This window comes from Epinephelus moara, chromosome 13 (assembly GCF_006386435.1).
Source record: "Epinephelus moara isolate mb chromosome 13, YSFRI_EMoa_1.0, whole genome shotgun sequence".
NCBI lineage: Eukaryota > Metazoa > Chordata > Actinopteri > Perciformes > Serranidae > Epinephelus > Epinephelus moara.
The window spans coordinates 12,324,937-12,344,757 of NC_065518.1; the positions used below are offsets into that span (position 1 = coordinate 12,324,937).

Below are 19,821 nucleotides of genomic sequence, written 5' to 3' on the forward strand. Positions count from 1 at the left end.
CATATTATACATATTTATGGTTAAATATTTCACATAGTGTAGCAAAATGCACGTTTATATAATTACATTTTTGCATACTAATTTAATTTTCTATATTATATATTACAGCAGCTGTAATGTATCACAATTTTTCCCCAGAAATCAATTAAGTATTTCTGATTCTGATTCTTATACCACTGTGTAACGAAATTAGATCAGTTTCTTAACTAATAACTCTAAATTATTGATTAAATATTCATGGTCGGAACCAGACATTGTAAATATTCAGGGCTCAGCTGACACATTAGGGGTTTGGGAGCATTTTTTTTCCCCATTTACAGCAGCTATATGCATTATTTTGCAAACCATTTGACATAAGTGAATCCCTAAAAATTTGTACCTCCTTAGGGAAAAACATGATAGTAGCCAAGGAAATAAATAATAGAGTATACATTTTGTATCTGAATATTCTACAATAGAGCAATAACTAATGATTATGTTCATAATTAATTAATCTGATGATTATTTACTAAGCAATGGTCTATAAATTGTCAAAAATATTCTGAAAAAAGTCCATTCCAGTTTCTCAAAATCCAAGGCAATGTCTTTAAATGTCATGTTTTGTCCATCCAAAACCCAAAGTTATTCAGTTTAATTTGATAGAAAACAGAAAAGCAGGAAAACTATGTATCTGCGCAACTAAAAACAGCATTTTCTATCCTTTTTGCATAAAAAAATAAATATAAGACAGTTATTTTGTTGGTGAATCTTGTGAGTTGTAATGGAGCTGAATTATGTACCGTTACCTTTAAATGTTGCTTTCGTCCCTGCGTTTATATGAGAAGAGGAAAAGTCTGCTAGCCACTAGGCTAATTTATACAATGTAAAATGCCAAAGGCTGGTGCTAAAAACATTAGCATGTTGTATTTGTGGGGAAAATGTGTCCAGCAAAAAACAAATGCTTTGTGTACTTGTGTTTGAAATTGTCACTATTAAGCCATGTTTAAAATGTGTTTTGGTTGTTTTGGAATCAACTAAACTTGGCAGCACTTCACAGAAACCTCTACTGCCAACTAGTGTTTTGGAGGTGTAACTGCAGAGTGACACAGACACACCACCGCACAAATATAAATGCTCTCACTGGCATAGACCATGTGCGTAGGCTACAGTGTAGGGTCTGCGTAGAGCTGACGCACAAGTATAAATCCTGCTTAACGAGCATCAAGACGGTCTTCCGGTTTCCCCTTTATAATGACTAAGACCATCTGCTGGTATGGACGGGTATTTCCTTTCATGTGTGTGCAGAACATACAAGCTTTGCTGCTGTCGGCAACTACTGTTGGTCATTGAAATCCGACACTTGGGCAGTGACTTGCGTCGTCAGACACTGATGGGGAAAGGCGTCCTTTAATGTTGGCATGATACGTGGCTGGTTGCTGTTATGTTTAACAGTGCTTGGCAGCTTCAGGGGGATACATGGTGAGACAAGAACAAAAATTAAGGCGGCTTATGTCCGAGTAGGGTGGGTTGAGAGTGGGGGAGGATCGGTCCAACAAACACCGACTTTCACCCACGAGAGCAGTGTTTGTGTCCTGTAAGACTCTAAAGCCAAGCCCAGTTCTTTTTTCCTAAACCCAACCATGGGCGTTAGTTGTTGCAGGAAAAAAAAAAGTCAATTCGCGCTGTTGTTCTGACGTAGTGCATTTATTTTGAAAGAGACTGTATGTTAATGTTAAATGTCCTGTGAAAACTGAAGTGTATCTTGAAAGGAGACAATGCATGTAACAGGCAGAACTTGACACGGCGTCCCAGGACGTCAACAACCAACGCACCCAGGGTACCTTGGACATGTTATCTGGACGTGGAAAGCCCATGACCAAAACGTCAATATGTGACGAGGTCGAAGTGAGAATGTGCTTTAATTGGAGCCTGCCATACAACAATGATAGCGATCACTTCACGCCCATACAGGGTTAGTTCTTGCTTGTATTGGATCGGTACTCTGGCCGATATGCAAGTTTGGGTGCTGGAAGCAGTATTGGGGAAGGAAAGAGTGGTTTCTCTGTAAACATCATGCACACATATTATTATCTGAATGACACAAAGTTGAAGGTAAAAACCTCAAAGATTTATGGCTTTTGAGAAAACTTTAGGGCCGGAGCCCCAGAAGCCACCTCCTGTTGCGCCTCTGGAAAGACCTGAAATAGAAACTCTATATTTCAGGGAAATATGACGCCAACGCCCCTTAAAAAATTAACCGGTTCATTTTTATTATTTTATTTCAGCGTTCTTGTCTCGTCAGCTCTATTTACCAGCCTCTTACATTATTTTCATTGTGTGTCTGGTGTAACCGTGTAAAAATCCCAAAGTTGTGACGGTAGTAAATCTGGGTCTACAATGAAAGTTGACCTTGCGCCTTGCGGAAAATAAATCCTTTGTAATGACTCAAAACACTAAACCTGTTGAACCGGTTGGAGAGGGAAGTGCAGCAAGACACACACACACACACACACACACACACACACACACACACACACACACACACACACACACACCTGGTGCAGTGAATGAGTGACGTCACCACTACCCTCTTCAATGAGATGAGGAATGAGGAATGAGGAAGACGACTCCATCCACCGAGTAGGGAAGATAGAAGTCATTATTAAAAGCAGTTTATTGTCTAATTATCCGAGGTGTCATTTTCTGCAGTTAACTGAAGCCTAATTTGTTCATAAATCAAACACCATTACCTGGGAACCGGAGTGATGGTGCGCAGCTGTGCCAACGACTGGTGCGCTCGGTTTGTGGAGCGACACCGGTCAGCGCTGAATTTTGCGCTGCTGGTTGTCGGGTACATCTTCTACCTCATCATCGGCGCCGGGATCTTCTCCGCCATCGAGCTGCCCTACGAGCAGGAGCTCCGCCAGGAGCTGAAGGCGGCTCGGCAGGACTTCCTGAGCAACAACACCTGTGTGTCCGACGCGCGCCTGGAGGAGCTGCTTATCCGCGCGCTGGAGGCCAATAACTATGGAGTGTCCGTGCTGGATAATGACACCGACCGAAACTGGGACTTTGTGTCCTCCCTGTTCTTCACCAGCACCGTGCTGACCACCACAGGTGAGGTCCAGTTGGACAGGTGTTGAAACTGTGAAGTGCTAAGACTTTTGTGTTGTAACCAGTGTCTTTTATGGCCTCCAGACATGAAAATACTCTGCTGTAAACAATAATTATGTCTTACATGTTTTTTCTAGCAGAACAAGATTCATAAGCTTCTTTTAATTTATATGCTTTGTTCGTTCCAAAAGTTAAACTGCAGGACAAAAGACAAAAGATCCCTTTCAGTGTTCACTTAGAGTTTCAGATTTCCAAACCACTCTTACATAAACTGAACACTAGACCATGATTGGTTTTTGAACAAGCTGTGATGTCACAGAATCCTAGCTGCTCCTATGTACACAGGCTGATACCAGATTTAAGGTGAGCACAGATAAACTTCATCCTTAAGCCTTCCAGTGTCAGAATCTGCACCTGAATCAGTCTGTACGTGAAGGTCAGATGTGCAACTCATGTAAAAAGATGCCAAACACATATTTGAGGAGTGAGGGATTAAGTAAATCAAATATCGTAAAACTTCAATTAATAGCCCAGACTATTATTTGTATCTCCTTATAGCCATTGTGTTTCTTTGTGGTCATTTTGTGTCTCTTTGTTTTATTGTCTCTTTGCAGCTGTTTTGCATTTTTTTTCAGTCATTCTGTGTTTCCTTATAGTTGCTTTGTCTCTTTGCAGCTGTTTTGCATTTCTTTGTAGTCATGTTGTGTCTCTTTGTGGTTATTTTGTGTGTCCTTATGGTTGCTTTGTATCTCTTTGCAGCTGTTTTATCTCTTTGTAGTCAAGTTTCTCTGTGGTCATTTTGTGTCTCTTTGCAATTGTTTTGTCATCTCTTTGTAGTCATTTTAAGTTTCTCTCTGGTCATTTTATGTCTCATTGTAGTTGCTTTGTCTCTTTGCGGCTGTTTTGCATCTCTTCGTAGTCATGTTGTGTCTCTTTGTGGTTATTTTGTGTCTCCTTATGGTTGCTTTGTGTCTTTTTGTTGCTGTTTTGCATCTCTTTTAGTCATTTTGTGTCTCTTTGTAGTTGTTCTGTGTCTCTTTGCAGCTGTTTCACATCCCTTTGTAGTCATTTACTGTCTCTTTGTAGTGATTTTGTGTCTCTTTGTGGTCATTTTATCTCGCTTTGTAGTTGCTGTGTCTCTTTGTGGCTGATTTGCATCTCTTTGTAGTCATATTGTGTCTCTTTGTGGTTGTTTTGTGTCTCCTTATGGTTGCTTTGTGTCTCTTTGCAGCTATTTTGTCTGTCTTTGTAAATGTTTTGTGTCTCTTTGCAGCTGTTTTGCATCTCCTTATAGTCATTGTGTTTCTTTGTGGTCATTTTGTGTCTATTTGTAGTTGTTTTGTGTGTCTTTGCTGCTGTTTTTTTTTTTATCTCTTTGCGGTCATTTTAAGTTTCTTTGTGGTCATTATATGTGTCTTTGTTTTATATTTGTGTCTCCTTGCAGTTGTTTTGTATCTCTTTGTAGTCATTTTGTGTCTCTGTTTTATCTTTTCTCCTTGTAGTTGTTACATGACTCTTTGCAGTTGTTGCATAGTCATTTTAAGTTTCCTTGTAGTCATTTTGTGTCTCTTTGTTTATTTTTGTGTCTCTTTGTAGTTGTTTTGTGTCCCTCTGCACTTGTTTCACATCTTTTTGTAGTCATGTTGTGTCTCTTTGTGGTTATTGTGTGTCTCCTTGTTGTTGCTTTGTATGTTTTTGCAGTTGTTTTGCATCTCTTTTGTCATTTTGTGTCATTTTGTGGTCATTTTGTGTCTCTTTGTAGCTGTTTCACATCCCTTTTAGTCATTTTCTGTCTCTTTGTAGTGATTTTTCTGTCTCTTTGTGGTCATTTTGTGTCGCTTTGTAGTTGCTTTGTCTCTTTGCAGCTATTTTGCATCTCTTTGTTGTCATTTTGTGTCTCTTTGGTTTTTTTTGTCTCTGTTTGTAGATGTTTTGCATCTCTTTGTAGTCATTTTATGTTTGTGGTCACTTTGTTTATCTTTTTAGTTGCTTTGCATCTCTATTAAGTTGTTTTGTGTCTGTGTTTGTAGTTGCTATTTGTGTCTTTGTAGCTATTTTGTGTGTCTTGGTAGTTTTTTGTGCGTTTTTGTAGTTGTTTTGCGTCTCTTTGATATCATTTTGGGTCTCTCCCTGGTCAGTGCATGTCTCTTCAAGTGACATTTTGTAGGTGAAAGCCAGGGGCACCTCTGACACTTTGGGCCTCTGTGCCTGTTCAGTAATTCCCCCATGACTGAAGATCATCATAAAAAGCGTGCAACGAGAAAAAGGTTCTCTCAAAGTCATCGCATGACATCAGGGGAAAGTCAAGGACTAAATGTATATGGTCTGGTAACATTTCAGGGTATTTAAAAGTTCACATTGACTATGCTAAGATCTTATCAGGCTTTAGCCGCTGCACCACTTGTTATTCAGTAATCAGAGGCAGATTTAGAGATGTTGGTGGGAAATTGTTGTGGATTTCGATGAGTACTGATGCCCTTGAAGCTCCAGTTTCATCTTTAGTTCTGCTAAAAGGAGCAAATTAAAACCCACGCCTTTATTTTAAGATTTCAGATTTAGTCAGTATGGGATGAAACTTGTCTTTCACAAGAAGATATGTTGAATGTGCTTTCATCTTTCTTCATTCTGTCTAGTTATTGCTAGTGTGTTGAGCTTTACAGGGTCTGTGATTAAAGCTATGCTGCATGTTTGGTTGTGTTCCCAGGTTATGGCCACTCTGTCCCTCTCTCAGACGAAGGGAAGGCCTTCTGTATCTTCTACTCCCTCTTCGGCATCCCCGTCACCCTCTTCTTCCTCACTGTTGTGGTGCAGAGGATCATGGTCGTGGTGACTCGGCGTCCAGTGGCCTATTTCCACAGGCGATGGGCCATGTCTAAATCGAAGCTAGCCGCCATACATGCCATCTGCCTGACCCTCATCATGACCCTGTTCTTCCTCATCATCCCCGCGTGGATCTTTGTCAGCCTGGAGAAGGAGTGGGACTTTCTGGAGTCTCTGTATTTCTGTTTCATCAGTCTGACGACCATTGGCCTCGGGGATTATGTTCCTGGAGAGACCCAAAGTAAAGAGGAAAACCCACACCCACACCTCTACAGGCTGGCCATCACAGGTGAGGAGGTGGCTGAATGTGCTGCCATCAGGTGGAAGTATTTTATCTCTAAAAATAGAAAGCCATTAACGCATCATTTTAGACATTGTTTCAATAAATCAAGCATTTTTTAATCGCACATCATTGTTTCAATACGAAACAAGTCTGTGAGTTCAGTCGTAAGACGTTCAGCCAAAAAGTGACTTTTCTTGCCAGGTTTCTACTGATTTATTTTTAGAGGCACTGAAAAATCATATCCAGTATTTCACGGGAAAAAACAACAACAGTGTCTTCAGCCATGCTACGCTCTTAGAAATAAAGGCTCCCAAAGGGTTCTTCCTTAGGGGCCGATGCTGTACACAAAACCATCTGCTTCTAAAAAATCCTTTTATGAGGAAAATGTTCTTCAAGGGTTCTTTGTGAGACTAAGCTTTCCATTAAGAATCCTTTTCATCTGAAAAACCTTTTTTAGATGAAAGAGTTCTTCAATGATTGTTAAAAGCATGAGTGTTAAAAGATCCTCAACCTTAAATATTCAAACGCTTACCCATGTTTCAAATAGTGTTGTTAAATGTAGACTTATCAGGAATCTCCTTAATTAATCAGCACATTCTCACTTCAACCTCGTCACATATCGACGTTTGGTCATGGGCTTTGCACGTCCACATATGACGTGTAAGGTACCCTGGGTGTGTTGGTTGTTGACGTTCTGGGACACCGTGTCAAGTTCTGCCTGTTACATGCATTGACTTCTTACAAAATACTCTTTGGTTTTCACAGGAAATTTGGGAACTGCCCATTGTTCCGACCATATTAAACCCATTGTTCTGAAGTCCCGTTGTTCCGAAATCATCATGATGCCCTGTGGTTAAGGTCTGGTTAGGTTTAGGCACAAAAACCACTTGGTTAGGGTCAGGAAAAGATCATGGTGTGGGTTAAAATGAAAAAGAAAGTGGCAAACACATAAGCTGTGAGCCTGCTTCGCCTCAAGCCTTTCCCAGCTGACCCAGAGCCGGTCGCAGCACACCATCAAGGTAGAAATACGCCCGCCGGGAGCCGTTCAGCACCGCGGACTGTCGGACTAATGGGATATCGGACTAATGGGATATCGGACCAATAGGCTGTCGGACCAATGACATGGACCCGGAAATTTAAAATTTACAGACAGTCTCTTTAAGAATAAACGCACTACGTCAGTACAACACCGCATATTTCCGTTTTTATCCTTCAACAACAAAAATACATGGTTAAGTTTAGGAAAAAAGAACAGGGTCTGGCTTTATAATCTTACAAGATGCAAACACCGCTCTCCCAGGTTAAAGTCATAAAGTGTTTGTTGGACCCATACACTCCTACCGCCCGCTCTACTCAGACTTTAGCCACCTTGACGTTTGTTCTGGTCCCGCCGCTATTCCAACTGACGCTACCGAGTTTTTTCGTCAGTGTCTGATGCCGTGAGTTACTGCCCAAGCACCGGATTTCGACGACTTCGGAGTGAGACCAGGTTGAATTAATTCATTTTACCTGTGTTCTGCCACAGTTGATATCTTTACCGTCATTTAATGCCATACAATAATACATGTTTGTTGAAACTCTTGTCTTTTTGTTTTTTTTTAATGGGTACCAAGTACCTAGCATTTTGTATTGGGTTCCAATATGGAACAGAGTTTTGGTTCCCAACCCAACCCTACTGCACCATTAAAATAGTAAAGGCTGGTAGTAAAAGTGATTTAGGCCTACATCATTGTGGACCAAGAGTGTTATGGCTTGCACTGGATGACATCAGCCCCAACATTTTGGTAGCCTCATTAATTCCCAAGGCTGCTGGTTCCCTCTGCCCCAGACTAATCTGTTTGACTAAAACCATGATCTGTGGGAGAGAGATCTATGGGTAATGTAGTAACTATTTTCAGTGCTACCCTAGGTGGGTTCTACATAAAGTCCTTGAAATATAAAAGGCTGCCCAGTAGAGCTGCAGCAACATACTGTGAAACCATATACAATGGTATGAAAATTGACAATAAATCAGTTTTCTCTTAACGTAGTGAGGCAAAGCAGAGCTATGAGCTAAATGCTAACGTTACCACGCTAACACACTCCGATAACATTCATTCTCTGTAACCGCTTATCCTGTTAGGGGTCGCAGGGGGGCTGGAGCCTATCCCAGCTGTCATTGGGCGAGAGGCGGGGTACACCCTGGACAGGGCGCCAGACTATGACAGGGCTGACACATAGAGACAGACAACTATTTGCTAATTAGCATTGAACACAGAGTACAGCTGAGGCTGATGGAGCATAGTTGGTTTTGCAGGAGTTTGGTCATAAACCAAAACACTGGAGTGATTGAAATTTTGACCTGATGATGGCGCTAGATGTAAAGTCAGTAGATCACCACAATCTCATGATAATCCATCCAACAGAACCACTGCCGTAGAGGACCTCGTGATCCTTTTAACTATTTCTTTAAAACATAAAACCCCCAAAGTCTGAATATAGTTTTAATATGTTCATTACAGGATCGTTATGTTTTCCTCCATTCACCTCATTAGCTTTCCTGATAGACAAGGTTTAACAAAGCCTTGACTCTTAGCGAACACACCCTCTGTTTATTCACCAAACCCTGATTTGATGTTATTAGTCACACTGCACTGGTCTTTGTTTCATTATGGCGTGTGTGTGTTTGCCCTCCCAGTCTACTTGCTGCTGGGCTTGGTCTTCGTCCTGGTGGTGCTGGAGACGTGCTGCGAGCTGCCCCAGATGAAACGCTTGAGACAGAGGTTCTACCGTGAAAAAGTTCGCGAGCTGGACTCCGAGACCGCCAACATCATCGACCGGGATCAGCTGAGCGACCCTGTGGACCACATGATGGATCACCAACCAGTCATCCCGTCTGTGTCAGAGCAGGCTGCGTCCCTACGGCAGGACAGCAAGTCACCAACGCCTTACCAAGCACCAGGGTCTACTGTGAAGGAACTGAGATGACAAACTATCCTGAAAACATTTTATTTGCATTCATGGCTGCTCAGGACACACCGGCTTTGACCTTTGCCTAATGTGTATGAAGGAGCCTGAGCACGCTTGTGTGTATATCTACAATTACTTAATCCCTTTGAAAATGTCTCTCTGCCTTTGCCAACACCAACAGACATTAGTGGCATAAAAGCAGGAACCACCCACAGACTATCAGGATGGCATTGTTTTCTTGTTCTCCCCTGTAGCTCCATTCCCTGCAGATAAGAGCTAGGTCCGTGACACAGAGGAAGGGCCGGGCCCCTGAACGGAGGGAAACCCCACAAGGTTACACTTCCTGCCAAAGTCTTGATGCCGTAATTCTGAAGTGGCACAGTTTGCTCTAGAGGATTTCACACCCACTCTTTGCACTTTGTATAATCTATGGTGGGATTTGCATAGGAAATTTGCCTTCTTGGAAGTAGCATGAAAGCAGCAGCAGGGGAATCAGGTGTGTCATCAGTTGGCCTACTGTGCAGCATGTGCATCGATTCCAAGAAGAAAATAGGAACTGTGTGGGGAAACTGCAGCCTCCATAATCACCATACAGTTGAATCAACACCACCTTAAAACAGTTTCAACTAAAACTAAACACTGTAACCTTTATAGAGAGAGAGTTTGTTGCAGAACTGTTGTTGTATCAGAGTGCTTGTGTTCTGAATGTGTTCCATTGGGGTATTCATACTGCAGTGTGTGCCTTTGACCACCAGAGGGCAGCACTTTCATTTTACATACAAAAGGAAGCTTTACAGGAGGTTTGTCGTTGCTGGGAGCTCATCTGTCATGCTGCTCAGGGGAGTGTTTCTTGAAAATATAATAAGTTTGCAAGAATATCTCATTGCTAGGGTGAGGGAGCATGTTGTTGTTTTTATTATCCATTTTACACACAAGCTAGCAAAACAGCTTCAGGCAAAACACCCCAGGTGAAAACTGTTTTTCAGGCACTGGTCTAATTTTGAGGTTACGTCAGAAACGTCCAAAATACCCATTAAGGTGTTTTTTTTCCCTTTATGGTTGCAAATCAAATACTTGAGTAATGTTAAAGAGTTCCTTTTCATCATCTTTACAAATGATTAAGTCACTATGACTTGATGTGATCAGTTCACACTTAATAGATCAGCCATTAAGCAATGTTACTTCATACATGAATTTGTATGAGACTAAATTAGCTGCTATTAGAGTTTATCCCAGGGCCATGCTATTGTGCAGCCTCTCTGAAAGCAGAACAAACCTGCGCCATATCTTAGCTGGTCCTAGGACTGTGCTCTTCTGGACAGAGACCTCAGATGTTGTACCTGGACTCTGCTGGAGCTGCTCTTCCAGTTTCCCCAGAGCTCCAGTTACCACTGGCACCACTGTTGCCTTTACTCCCCACACCGTTTCTAGCTCCTCTGTCAGCCCTTGGTATCTTCCGAGCTTCTTGAGTTCCTTCTTCCTGATGTTGCTGACGCTTGGGATTGCTCAACACGATGTCTGGTTGCTCAGCCATTGCCAGTTTGTCTGAATCTGAAGTCCCACAGGATCTTAGCTCGGTCACTCTCAGCCACCTTAGGAGGAGTCTTCCATTCTGACCTTGGGACTTCCAGCCCATACTCAGTGCCGATGCTCCTGTACACTATGCCAGCCACTTGGTTATGGCGTCCCATGTACGTCCCATGTGTTGAACTGTCTCAGGAGCATCTTTGCACAGCCTGCACCTGGGGTCCTGTCTGCTGAGGCAGACCCCTGCTTCCTACTAAGTGGCTGTTCCTGTGCTGCCATGATTAGTGCTTCTGTCTTTCAGTCCGGCCCTTTTCAGCCACTGGTAGGATTTCTTGATGTCAGCCACTTCTTCAATCTGTCCGTGGTACATGCCATGCAGTGGCTTGGTTCATCCTCCTCTTCTGCATTCACAGGTTTCTGCTGCCTGAGGCGTTCACTCAGCAGCTCATCTCTGGGGGCCATCTTCCTGATGTATTCCTGGATCTTGGTTGTTTCGTCCTGGACAGTGGCTCTGATGCTCACCAGTCCTCGGCCTCCCTCGTTTCGCTTAGTGTATAGGTGTCTCAGGGTGCTTGACTTGGGATGAAACCCTCAATGCATTGTGAGAAGCTTCCTTGTCTTGATATCAGTGGCCTCTATCTCCTCCCTTTATACATATATGCAACCTAATGGGTGGATTGAAGCTCTACCCCCCATAGGTTGTAAATGAAGTAACACAAAAGTACTGTTCTGCTTTAAGAGAGGCTGAGCAAATGCACTGCTCTGAAATAAACTTCAGTATAAGTGGAATCCAGCTGACATGGTTGTGTATCATTTAATGTAAGTAACTGTGAATTAACATTCCTTAGTTGATGATCTAATAAGTGTGGGCTGCTCACATCAAGTCATAGTGACGTAATCATTTGTTAATGATGAGCAACAGGAAGTCATGACACAGTATCACGAGTCATGCTTTAGTTGAACATTACTTAAATATTTGATTTTTACCATTATTATACAACCTTTATTTAAGTTCAGATTTCTGCTCTGGAAATGTATGCAAAACGTGTGTATTTAATTAGATAATGCTGTATTTGCATATTTAAACATAACATTTTAAAAACCTGTAGTACAAGAAGTTTCATGGTGATATCTAAATGTTTAAACTTTTACGCTGTTCACCTGTAGTGTTTTTAAAATGTATGATATTTTACATTTACATTTTTTCTCATACCCTGACCCAGAAATCTTCACTTCAGTATCACTTAAATAGACCAAACTTTAGTTTTATTTCTGTCTATATCCTGAAGGTTTTAACTAGGGCTGCCATGATTAGTTGACTAATCGATGACTAATCGACTATTAAAATAATCGGTGACTATTTTAGTAGTCGACTCATCGGTTTGAATCATTTTTCATAGAAAAGTACGATAAAAGTACCCCAAAATACTCTTACTGCAGCTTCTTACGTTCAGATATAGAGTGTGCCAGGGCTGACGTCAAAACCCGGAAGTTTAGCATCGCGCTAGTTCCCGGAAGAGAAAGTGAATGTGATTTTTGCATTGTGTTTTAGATTATGTCAGAAAATAAGCTCTGTGGCTAACACAAGTTTATGATACTTACAGGTTTTGTTCAGCGAGATAATCTTCACATATGAACACCTTTGGTTTGTAGTTGTGTTGAGCAACTTGTTAGCAACCGCCTTTTTTACGACACGTAAAAGCTTCAAAATTCACAAGTAGGGTATTTACTGACGTGTTTTATGTCGTAGAACAAAACCTGAAACTCGCTTAAGCTTTTGTTAACCACAGACCTTATTTGAGGCATTTTACCAAAATCCCATTCAAAAAATGTATTGACTTTTAGACGAGAGCACCGGAAGTGCTAAAAGCGCTAACGGAGTTCCGGGTTTACTGGCACACTCTATTGGCAGCTTTACACACTCTCCCGTGACAGTGAACTAAAACCCTTTGGCGTGAGTGTGAAACAAGACATTAGATGATGTAATTTTGGGGTTTGGGCGAGACAGACTGACATTTTTCAACATTTTAACATGTTTTTCAATGGAATGATTAGTCGACTAATCAAAGACATAATCGACAGATTAGTCGACAATGAAAATAATCGTTAGTGGCAGCCCTAGTTTTAACAGAGGCGTTGTTCATAAATTATTCATAGCCTGGTTTATATAACATTTTATTCCTAAAAACATGGCAAAATGGATTTTTATGGCTGAAGATTTTGAACCTTAATGTATCCAAAGTTCACATTTTTTGTTCTGGAAACTGATGCAAATCAGCATATATTTTATTAGATAATTCCTTATTGGCATATTTAAACATAAAATTCCAGAAAACTTGAATACAAACATATAATTTCTAAATATAAATGACCAACTGTGAAAGTTTCATGGTGTTATCTCCATTCACCTGGAGTGTCTCAAAAATACATGACATTTTACAGGACATATATTTATATTATATCATTTTCTTGAAATATTTTTTTTATACCCTGAATCAGAATCTTTACTTCAGTGTCACTTAAAGACACCAAACTTTAGTTTTATTCCTGACTGTCTATATCCTGAAGGTTTTTATAGAGGGGTTTGTTCATATATCATCCATAGCCTGATTCATATAAAATTTTATTCCTAAAACATGGCAAAGTGGATTTTTTATGGCTGTTGACAGTATTTTCTGATTTATAGAGTGATTAAAAAAAACAGATTCCTAAATTTTCCTCTGTAAAAACGTTTGACTCTAATGTGCCGATAAAATGAAACAAAATTTTCGAATCTTAGTATATCCAATGTTCACGTTTGTATTCTGGAAATGGATGCAAATCAACACATATTTTATTAGATATACCTTATTTGCATATTTTTGATAGTGTTACCTGTATGTTAAAAGCTTTAATCCATTGACCTGGGGTGTCTCTCCTTAAAAATAGCTTCAAATCACAAAAATCAAAGGAAACAACTTCTCCAAAGATGATTTTCCTGCTGTTTTCATTGTCATTTTGCTGGTTTTTGGGTTTTAATGAAGAGCTGAACTCTGTTAAGGTTGTTTTTATAAAATCCACTTAGCATTGTGGGTAAAGTGTAAATAAACATCCAACAATAAACATTTTCTAACTGATTATATTTTCTACAAATGTAAAAATGACAAGCCAATCCAACATTTTATATAAACTTGGGTTATTTTATTTATACATTATCATATTCACATCATAATTCAAGACACATACATGCAGACTGATGTGGGTACACACACTCAAGCACACATTCGAATCCACACACACACGCGCACACACACACACTGACACGCAAACACAGAAACTGTCCTTCAACCGGAGAAGCAAAACTCCCTTTTTAGAAAGAGTGGAGAAAGTATTTGTCCTTCTGAAATGTCCTTGAATCCACACGAGCTGCAGGACTGTTGATGTGCAGCAGACGTTGACCTTTCACCTCCCCACAAAATCTGGAAAGTGTAAAGTTGACTATCTTATTCACAAACTGGCCGAATAGCCCTCACAGACATTTCCTCCCTCGCCGACGCTTATATATACACATCTGTGTGAGTGTGTGTTTATACGATCTGAGGCTGTTTGGAGCAGCGGGGCCAGAGAGGGCGCAGGCTGAAGATGAAGAGGATGAAGAGCAGTATTGCCATGAGGGTGACTATGGAGACGTAGCCGGCGTGGGGCAGAGGGGGAGAGTCAGGAGCCTCAGCTGGAATCATATTGGTCAGATTTAACATGTAGCCCAGCGTCCAGCCTGCGTCGCTGCCTTTAATCTGGACACAAAACACAAGAAGGAAAGATCATACATGAAGTACAGGCCCGAACAACTTAGAGGTATTCATACTGTAAACACAACCAGTGACACCCCCAGAAATTTTTCACAGGGTCGTCCAGATGGAGCCACTGAAGATCTTGGGGTGGCACACCAAAACCAAAAGCCATAAACTGAGCATAGCGTTAGTTCAGGCAGGACACGATGTCAAGCTCAGCTCACATCCCAGCTACATCAGCTGATCTCAAACAGCCCAATCAACTGATGGAGCAGCTGATTGATGGAAGGGAGTCAGCTGATAGATCACATGATTCCTTTCTATGCAACCAATCAGTGAATCTCATTCAGGGCACCCTATTTAAACTGCTCTGGCCTGCCTACTGTTGCTGCTTCCTCTGCAAGCTGCTTTGTGACCCACCTCCACCCCAGCTCCTACTTTTCATGCTGTGTCTGACTTATCAATGGCATTTCTGTTTGTCATCGTTGCTGCTCTGTTGTGTTCCCGGCGGGTCTTTGCTGCTGCTCTCCCTGCCTCAGGCTTTCCATATAGGCGCATGGAAGGGCAGGGTGTGCTCTCTCTGCTTCAGGCTTTCCTTGTTTGCATGTGGAAGGGCAGACAGGTGTGCTCTCTCCACCTTATGCTTTCCATGTAGGTGTATGGAAGAGGCTTTCTGCGTAGACCAGAGGAAAAGCAGAGGGGCCCCAGAACAGAGCCATACTGCCAAATATAATACTGCAAATGCAAATAAAGTTTTCTTTGACTTAAGGGTTCCTAACTGATTTTTTTAAAGGAGATGATAAAAGAACATGCTTAAACGCAACCAGTGATGCCCCCTGACATTTTCATAAGGTCGTCCAGATGGGGCCACTGAAAATCTTGGGATGGCACACCAAAACCAAATGCTATTAACTGTATTTCAGAAATTCCATTATGCTGTTGAAGTACAGTATAAAGGCTAGTTGAAAACCATGTCAACAGAGTTAAGGAATCGCATACTGGCTTCTTATTTTACAGTTAAGGTTGCTAACTACCTATCTAGACTAATGCTGGTATGGTTAGAATTTTGAGCTCCACAACATTCCTGTACTGTTGTTATTTTTTTAAGAATTTTTGTTTTTATTGATAGGACAGCTAAGACAGACAGGACAGGTGGGAGAGAGACGGGAGGGATGACACGTAAAGGGCCACAGGTCAGAATCAAACCTGGGCCACTGCAGAAGACTTGAAGGTTCCCATCACACAGGAAGTGTTTTGCAGGTCGTAAAATGCAAGGCATACCGCACTGGCTTGCCGCTAGTAAAAAAAACACTTGTGTGCTGTGCCTTTTTATTGTTGCCAGGCAACCACCCCATCGCATATTGCACGTTAAAAAAAGTACATAAAAACAACGCAGATTTTTTTTAATAGCCTACTAACATATACAACAAAAAAAGTGAAAAATCTGGCATTTATTGCTCTTTTAAATCTGCATTTTCAAATTGATTTTGAAATTATTTTAAACAAATTATTAATATTTTATTATATTTTAATATAATATAAAAATATTAATTTACTTTATTCTTTAACTTAATGTATTTTTCATTTATTAAAGTAATTTAATTTAATTTATTATTAAATATTGATTTCATTGATATTTATAAATAAATAATAATAATAATAATTTATTTATCATTAAATTAAATTTATATTTATATTTCAATTTTGTAGATTGTTTCATGTAGGTTTTTTTTACACCCTCTTGTAATTTACCCTATTTATTCCCCATTTAAATAGGAATAAATGAAATGCTTAGTAACTGAGTATATTTATTTATATATTGATAAATTCAAAATAATTTAATAATTTCTTTATAGTCTGTTTCAATGCTTTCTAGTGGTTTTCCTGACACCTGTGATCCTCCATACAGTCACCAACCCAGTTTAGTCCTCACCTGCTGAACTGCCAGCTGTCTCGTTGGGTCCAATTATGTTCATGCAGGTGTGCAGCGCGGCCATTACAAACACACACACCTCACCACTCTGCTCACACACACAGGTCAGAGCCGTTTTTCTACCGCAGCAGCAGCTGATCTGCAACAGTCCGGTGTTCCCGTATTCAACAAATGTTTGATTGCTGCGTCACAGCCGCTGGTTTCACCGTGTTCGCTGTGTGACTGCTGCCACTCCTGATGCGGGGATTCTCACCTGGTTTCCATCACACCTGGGTCTGAGGTAAGATTCAGCTTGAATTATTTGCATGTGTTGCAGAAGTACGTTCATTCGCTGTGTGCTGCTACATGAAGTGTCTTTGCATTGATGAGAGACATTTTAATGTAGCAGATGAGTTAATTTCCTGTTTCCTGTTCCTTCCTGTTTGTTGCTTTAATGACCAAGCTGTAAAAGTTGCAAGCCTGCTCCTGTTAATGGGCTGAATTGTTTTTGGTGATGTGTTCCCCTGATGGTGTTGGCATTTCAGGGGGGTTTCCTGCTGGCTGATTGTAAATCGGGCATCTAGCAGAGTAATATTGTCTGTCATTATTTCCATTGCTTCCTGGCTTCATGGAAATGCTAAAGGATATTAAGTCACATTTATCATTTCTCTCCATGTTGTATTTAGCTGTGCATAAGGAAATATTTAACTCAAAACATTACATTTTTAATCACAGTTTATGTTAAAGCTTTACTTTTTTTGTACCATAATTAAAGGTCCAGTGTGGAGGATTTAGCTCTTCTTAAACAGCAGATCCTTTTCTGCGTAATGTAACTCTACAGCCATTTACTGTAACGGTCAATTCCTTGACGTACTGTAAGTGTCTCTGGACTGAGGAAATGCGTATCAGGTGTCTTGTTATTGTTTGACATTGTCTCTGGTAAGATTGCTGTGGGTTTTTTTTAGACTGAGCCGGTCCTTGATGGATCATTTATTTAATTCTTCTTCGATTGAGCAATCAAGTGTAATCTTTTTAGCCTCTAGTAATGCTATTAAAATCTGTGTTTTTAAGAGGGATATTGTGCTAAGTGGTCACCAAGGAGGGAGGTGGTTGGGCTGAAAGTAAAGCCGAGGTTTTGGTTCTGGGAGAGCAAAACTAATCCTGAGTGATTCTAGCCTGAACCCATTAAACGTACAGTGTGTAATTATGTGCCGCAATGGGGTCTCTCACTTCTAACAATAACAAAAGATGGAGTAATGCTGTCATTGCAGTCAGTGTCTATCAGGTTTAATTCCTTCAGTGTTAAATGTTCAGGAGGTTTTTACTGGGAGCTGAATGATTCACAGAGGTCTCTTCCTCTCCAGAATAAACAGACCCAGTGATTTGAACTGATAATAACACTGAATAAAGCAGTTTTATGTTAAATAAGCGTTTTCTATGATTGTTGTTTGGCTGATCACTGATGTCACCTAATGTGTGCTCACCTTTTTCTCTTGGGTAACTTAAGATCCAGATGAGCAGAGGGGTTTTACTGAGAGCTGAATTATGTGCAGTGGTCTCTTACTCTCCAAAACAAATTGACATGGTGGTTTAAAATGGTAAAAACACTGAATAAGGTAGTTTCATGTTGAAAATTGGTGTTTTTACAAGGCTGTTCAGCGCAGCAGGGGCTGGAGTCAAGCTGCTGCTTACGTTTGTTTAGCTTGTTTCTGTGATCATGTAAGATCCAGACGTCTGATGACTCAAGGCCCTGACACACCAAGCCTATGCTTGGCCGTCGGTGAGCGTCTGTTGCCCCAGGCAGTTTGGTTTGTCCCTCACCATTACCCCTTGTCGGCCCCTGTTTTTTTTTTTTTTTTTTTTTTTGGGGGGGCCGATTCAGCATGGTGAATCGGCATTAGTATCCTGAGAGCCTTTTGGTGAATGAAATCATTATGATTGACAGTTCAGTTCAATGCACGAGTAAAGAAATGGAAGTGAGGAAAGTAAACAAAGAGCTAAAGTCAAGAGGGAATGAGACCAAAACAGACTTGTTACATAAGATAAATTTGTTTTTCTGTAGCCATTGAGCTCTTCAGCAGAAACATTTTGTGATGGTTTGTATTATTGTTCATAACCTTATGATAAATATGCTCTGTTGAGTCAACATTTGAATGCATTGTCAATGTGCCAACTGGTATCAAGACGGTCTTCCAGTTTCCCGTTTTAAATGACGATTATAGACTGTCGCCGTCTGCTGGTGTGGAGGGTTATTTCTTAAAATGCAGGCGCAGAATATGCGTCCTGGTTGGCTGTTGGCTGTAGTCTTTGAGGTGTGTTCATGTGCAACTTGACGCAGCAGTGTGTCTTTGTCGCCACTAGTTCTCTGTAGTCTGTTAGGTGTGTCTGGGCCTTAAAATCTTTCATCCGGTTAAAACATAGTTAAAAATGACCAAGTTCTAAAATGTGTGTCGTAAAATGTGGCTTAAAACTGGATAAAAAGTCAATTCAAGACAGTATCTGGCAGACAACCACAACCTTGATGCGTATGTGACACATCACTCGGAACATTGTCCGATATGTTTGGGACATAAATACAGCTCACAAAAATACAGGTTTAGTCATTTTTAGCACATTTTAATGTAGAAGAGCTGCATATTATATCTTTAAAACTTAAAAGTTCCCTCAAAGATAGAAGTTTAAGGGCACGCTTGCACTCACAAAGACCGAAGGTGTTAACGCTATGAGGTGTGTGAGAAAGGAAAGGAGTCGACTGTGATCTACTGACCTTTTTGATGAATTTTATGTTGGAGTAGCTCTCTGAGGTGAAGTTGTATCCTTCTGTCAGCAGGGTCAGGATGTACGTGCCAGAGAAACAGTACTCAGCCAGATACTTTAATTTTACATCAGGATGCTGCTGCTTCACCTGTTCAAGCAGTTCACATGGCAGAGATATCATCAGTGTACAGTAAAGGCATGATGGAGGACATACAGCAGAGAAGACGGGACAGCAGATAAATATGGCAGGATGTTTGTTTTGTGTGTGTTAGTGATGCATAACTATGACCCGACCTCTTCCCAGGGCGTAGCGCAGTAGTTTGCAAGCCTCTTCCTGACAGTTTCCAGAGGGATGGATGTGTCGGTCAGATTGAGGAAGTTCATCACAAAGTAGTAGGCAGAGAAAGCCTGAGGTGAGAGAGAGGGGGAGAGGAAGAGATGAGGCAAAAGCTCTTTCATTAGCAAATGAAGTAATCAGTTTATAAATAATTCTCATAAGGGTTTTTCTGGTCTCACTGACTCAGAGGTTATTTGTCTTTGTTTGCAAGTATCTGTGAGGATATACACAATTCAACAGCAACGTCTCCTCCCAGAAACAGTGTCCCTCATGAGGAATTCTCTGGCAACTGTTTAGTTACAAGGAGAAGTGTCCATGCAATGAGGTCTGCATTAGTCAGGGTTACTGAGAGAGACAGTTTCTGGAAAGCTGA

General features: G+C 40.9%; 2 protein-coding genes across 4 annotated transcripts in view; one reads left to right on the forward strand and one right to left on the reverse strand.

The window, feature by feature from the left end:
- Positions 1–2,600: 2,600 nt before the first annotated feature.
- Positions 2,601–12,437, forward strand: LOC126399771 (potassium channel subfamily K member 1-like). The gene is made up of 3 exons (XM_050060025.1): positions 2,601–3,096; positions 5,798–6,202; positions 8,874–12,437. The coding sequence occupies exons 1-3, from the start codon at positions 2,745–2,747 to the stop codon at positions 9,161–9,163; spliced, it is 1,047 nt and encodes a 348-aa protein (XP_049915982.1). The 5' UTR covers positions 2,601–2,744; the 3' UTR covers positions 9,164–12,437.
- A 1,393-nt stretch (positions 12,438–13,830) lies between these two features.
- The window catches only part of entpd1 (ectonucleoside triphosphate diphosphohydrolase 1), a 30,200-nt gene continuing 24,209 nt past the window's right edge, over positions 13,831–19,821 (reverse strand). For all 3 annotated transcript variants that reach the window (XM_050060022.1, XM_050060024.1, XM_050060023.1), the window contains exons 8-10: positions 19,406–19,519; positions 19,122–19,259; positions 13,831–14,445 (exon numbers count right to left, since the gene is read on the reverse strand). In XM_050060022.1, coding sequence (XP_049915979.1) covers positions 14,239–14,445; positions 19,122–19,259; positions 19,406–19,519 — 459 coding nt within the window. In that variant the 3' untranslated portion in view covers positions 13,831–14,238. The remainder of the gene's footprint in view (positions 14,446–19,121; positions 19,260–19,405; positions 19,520–19,821) is intronic.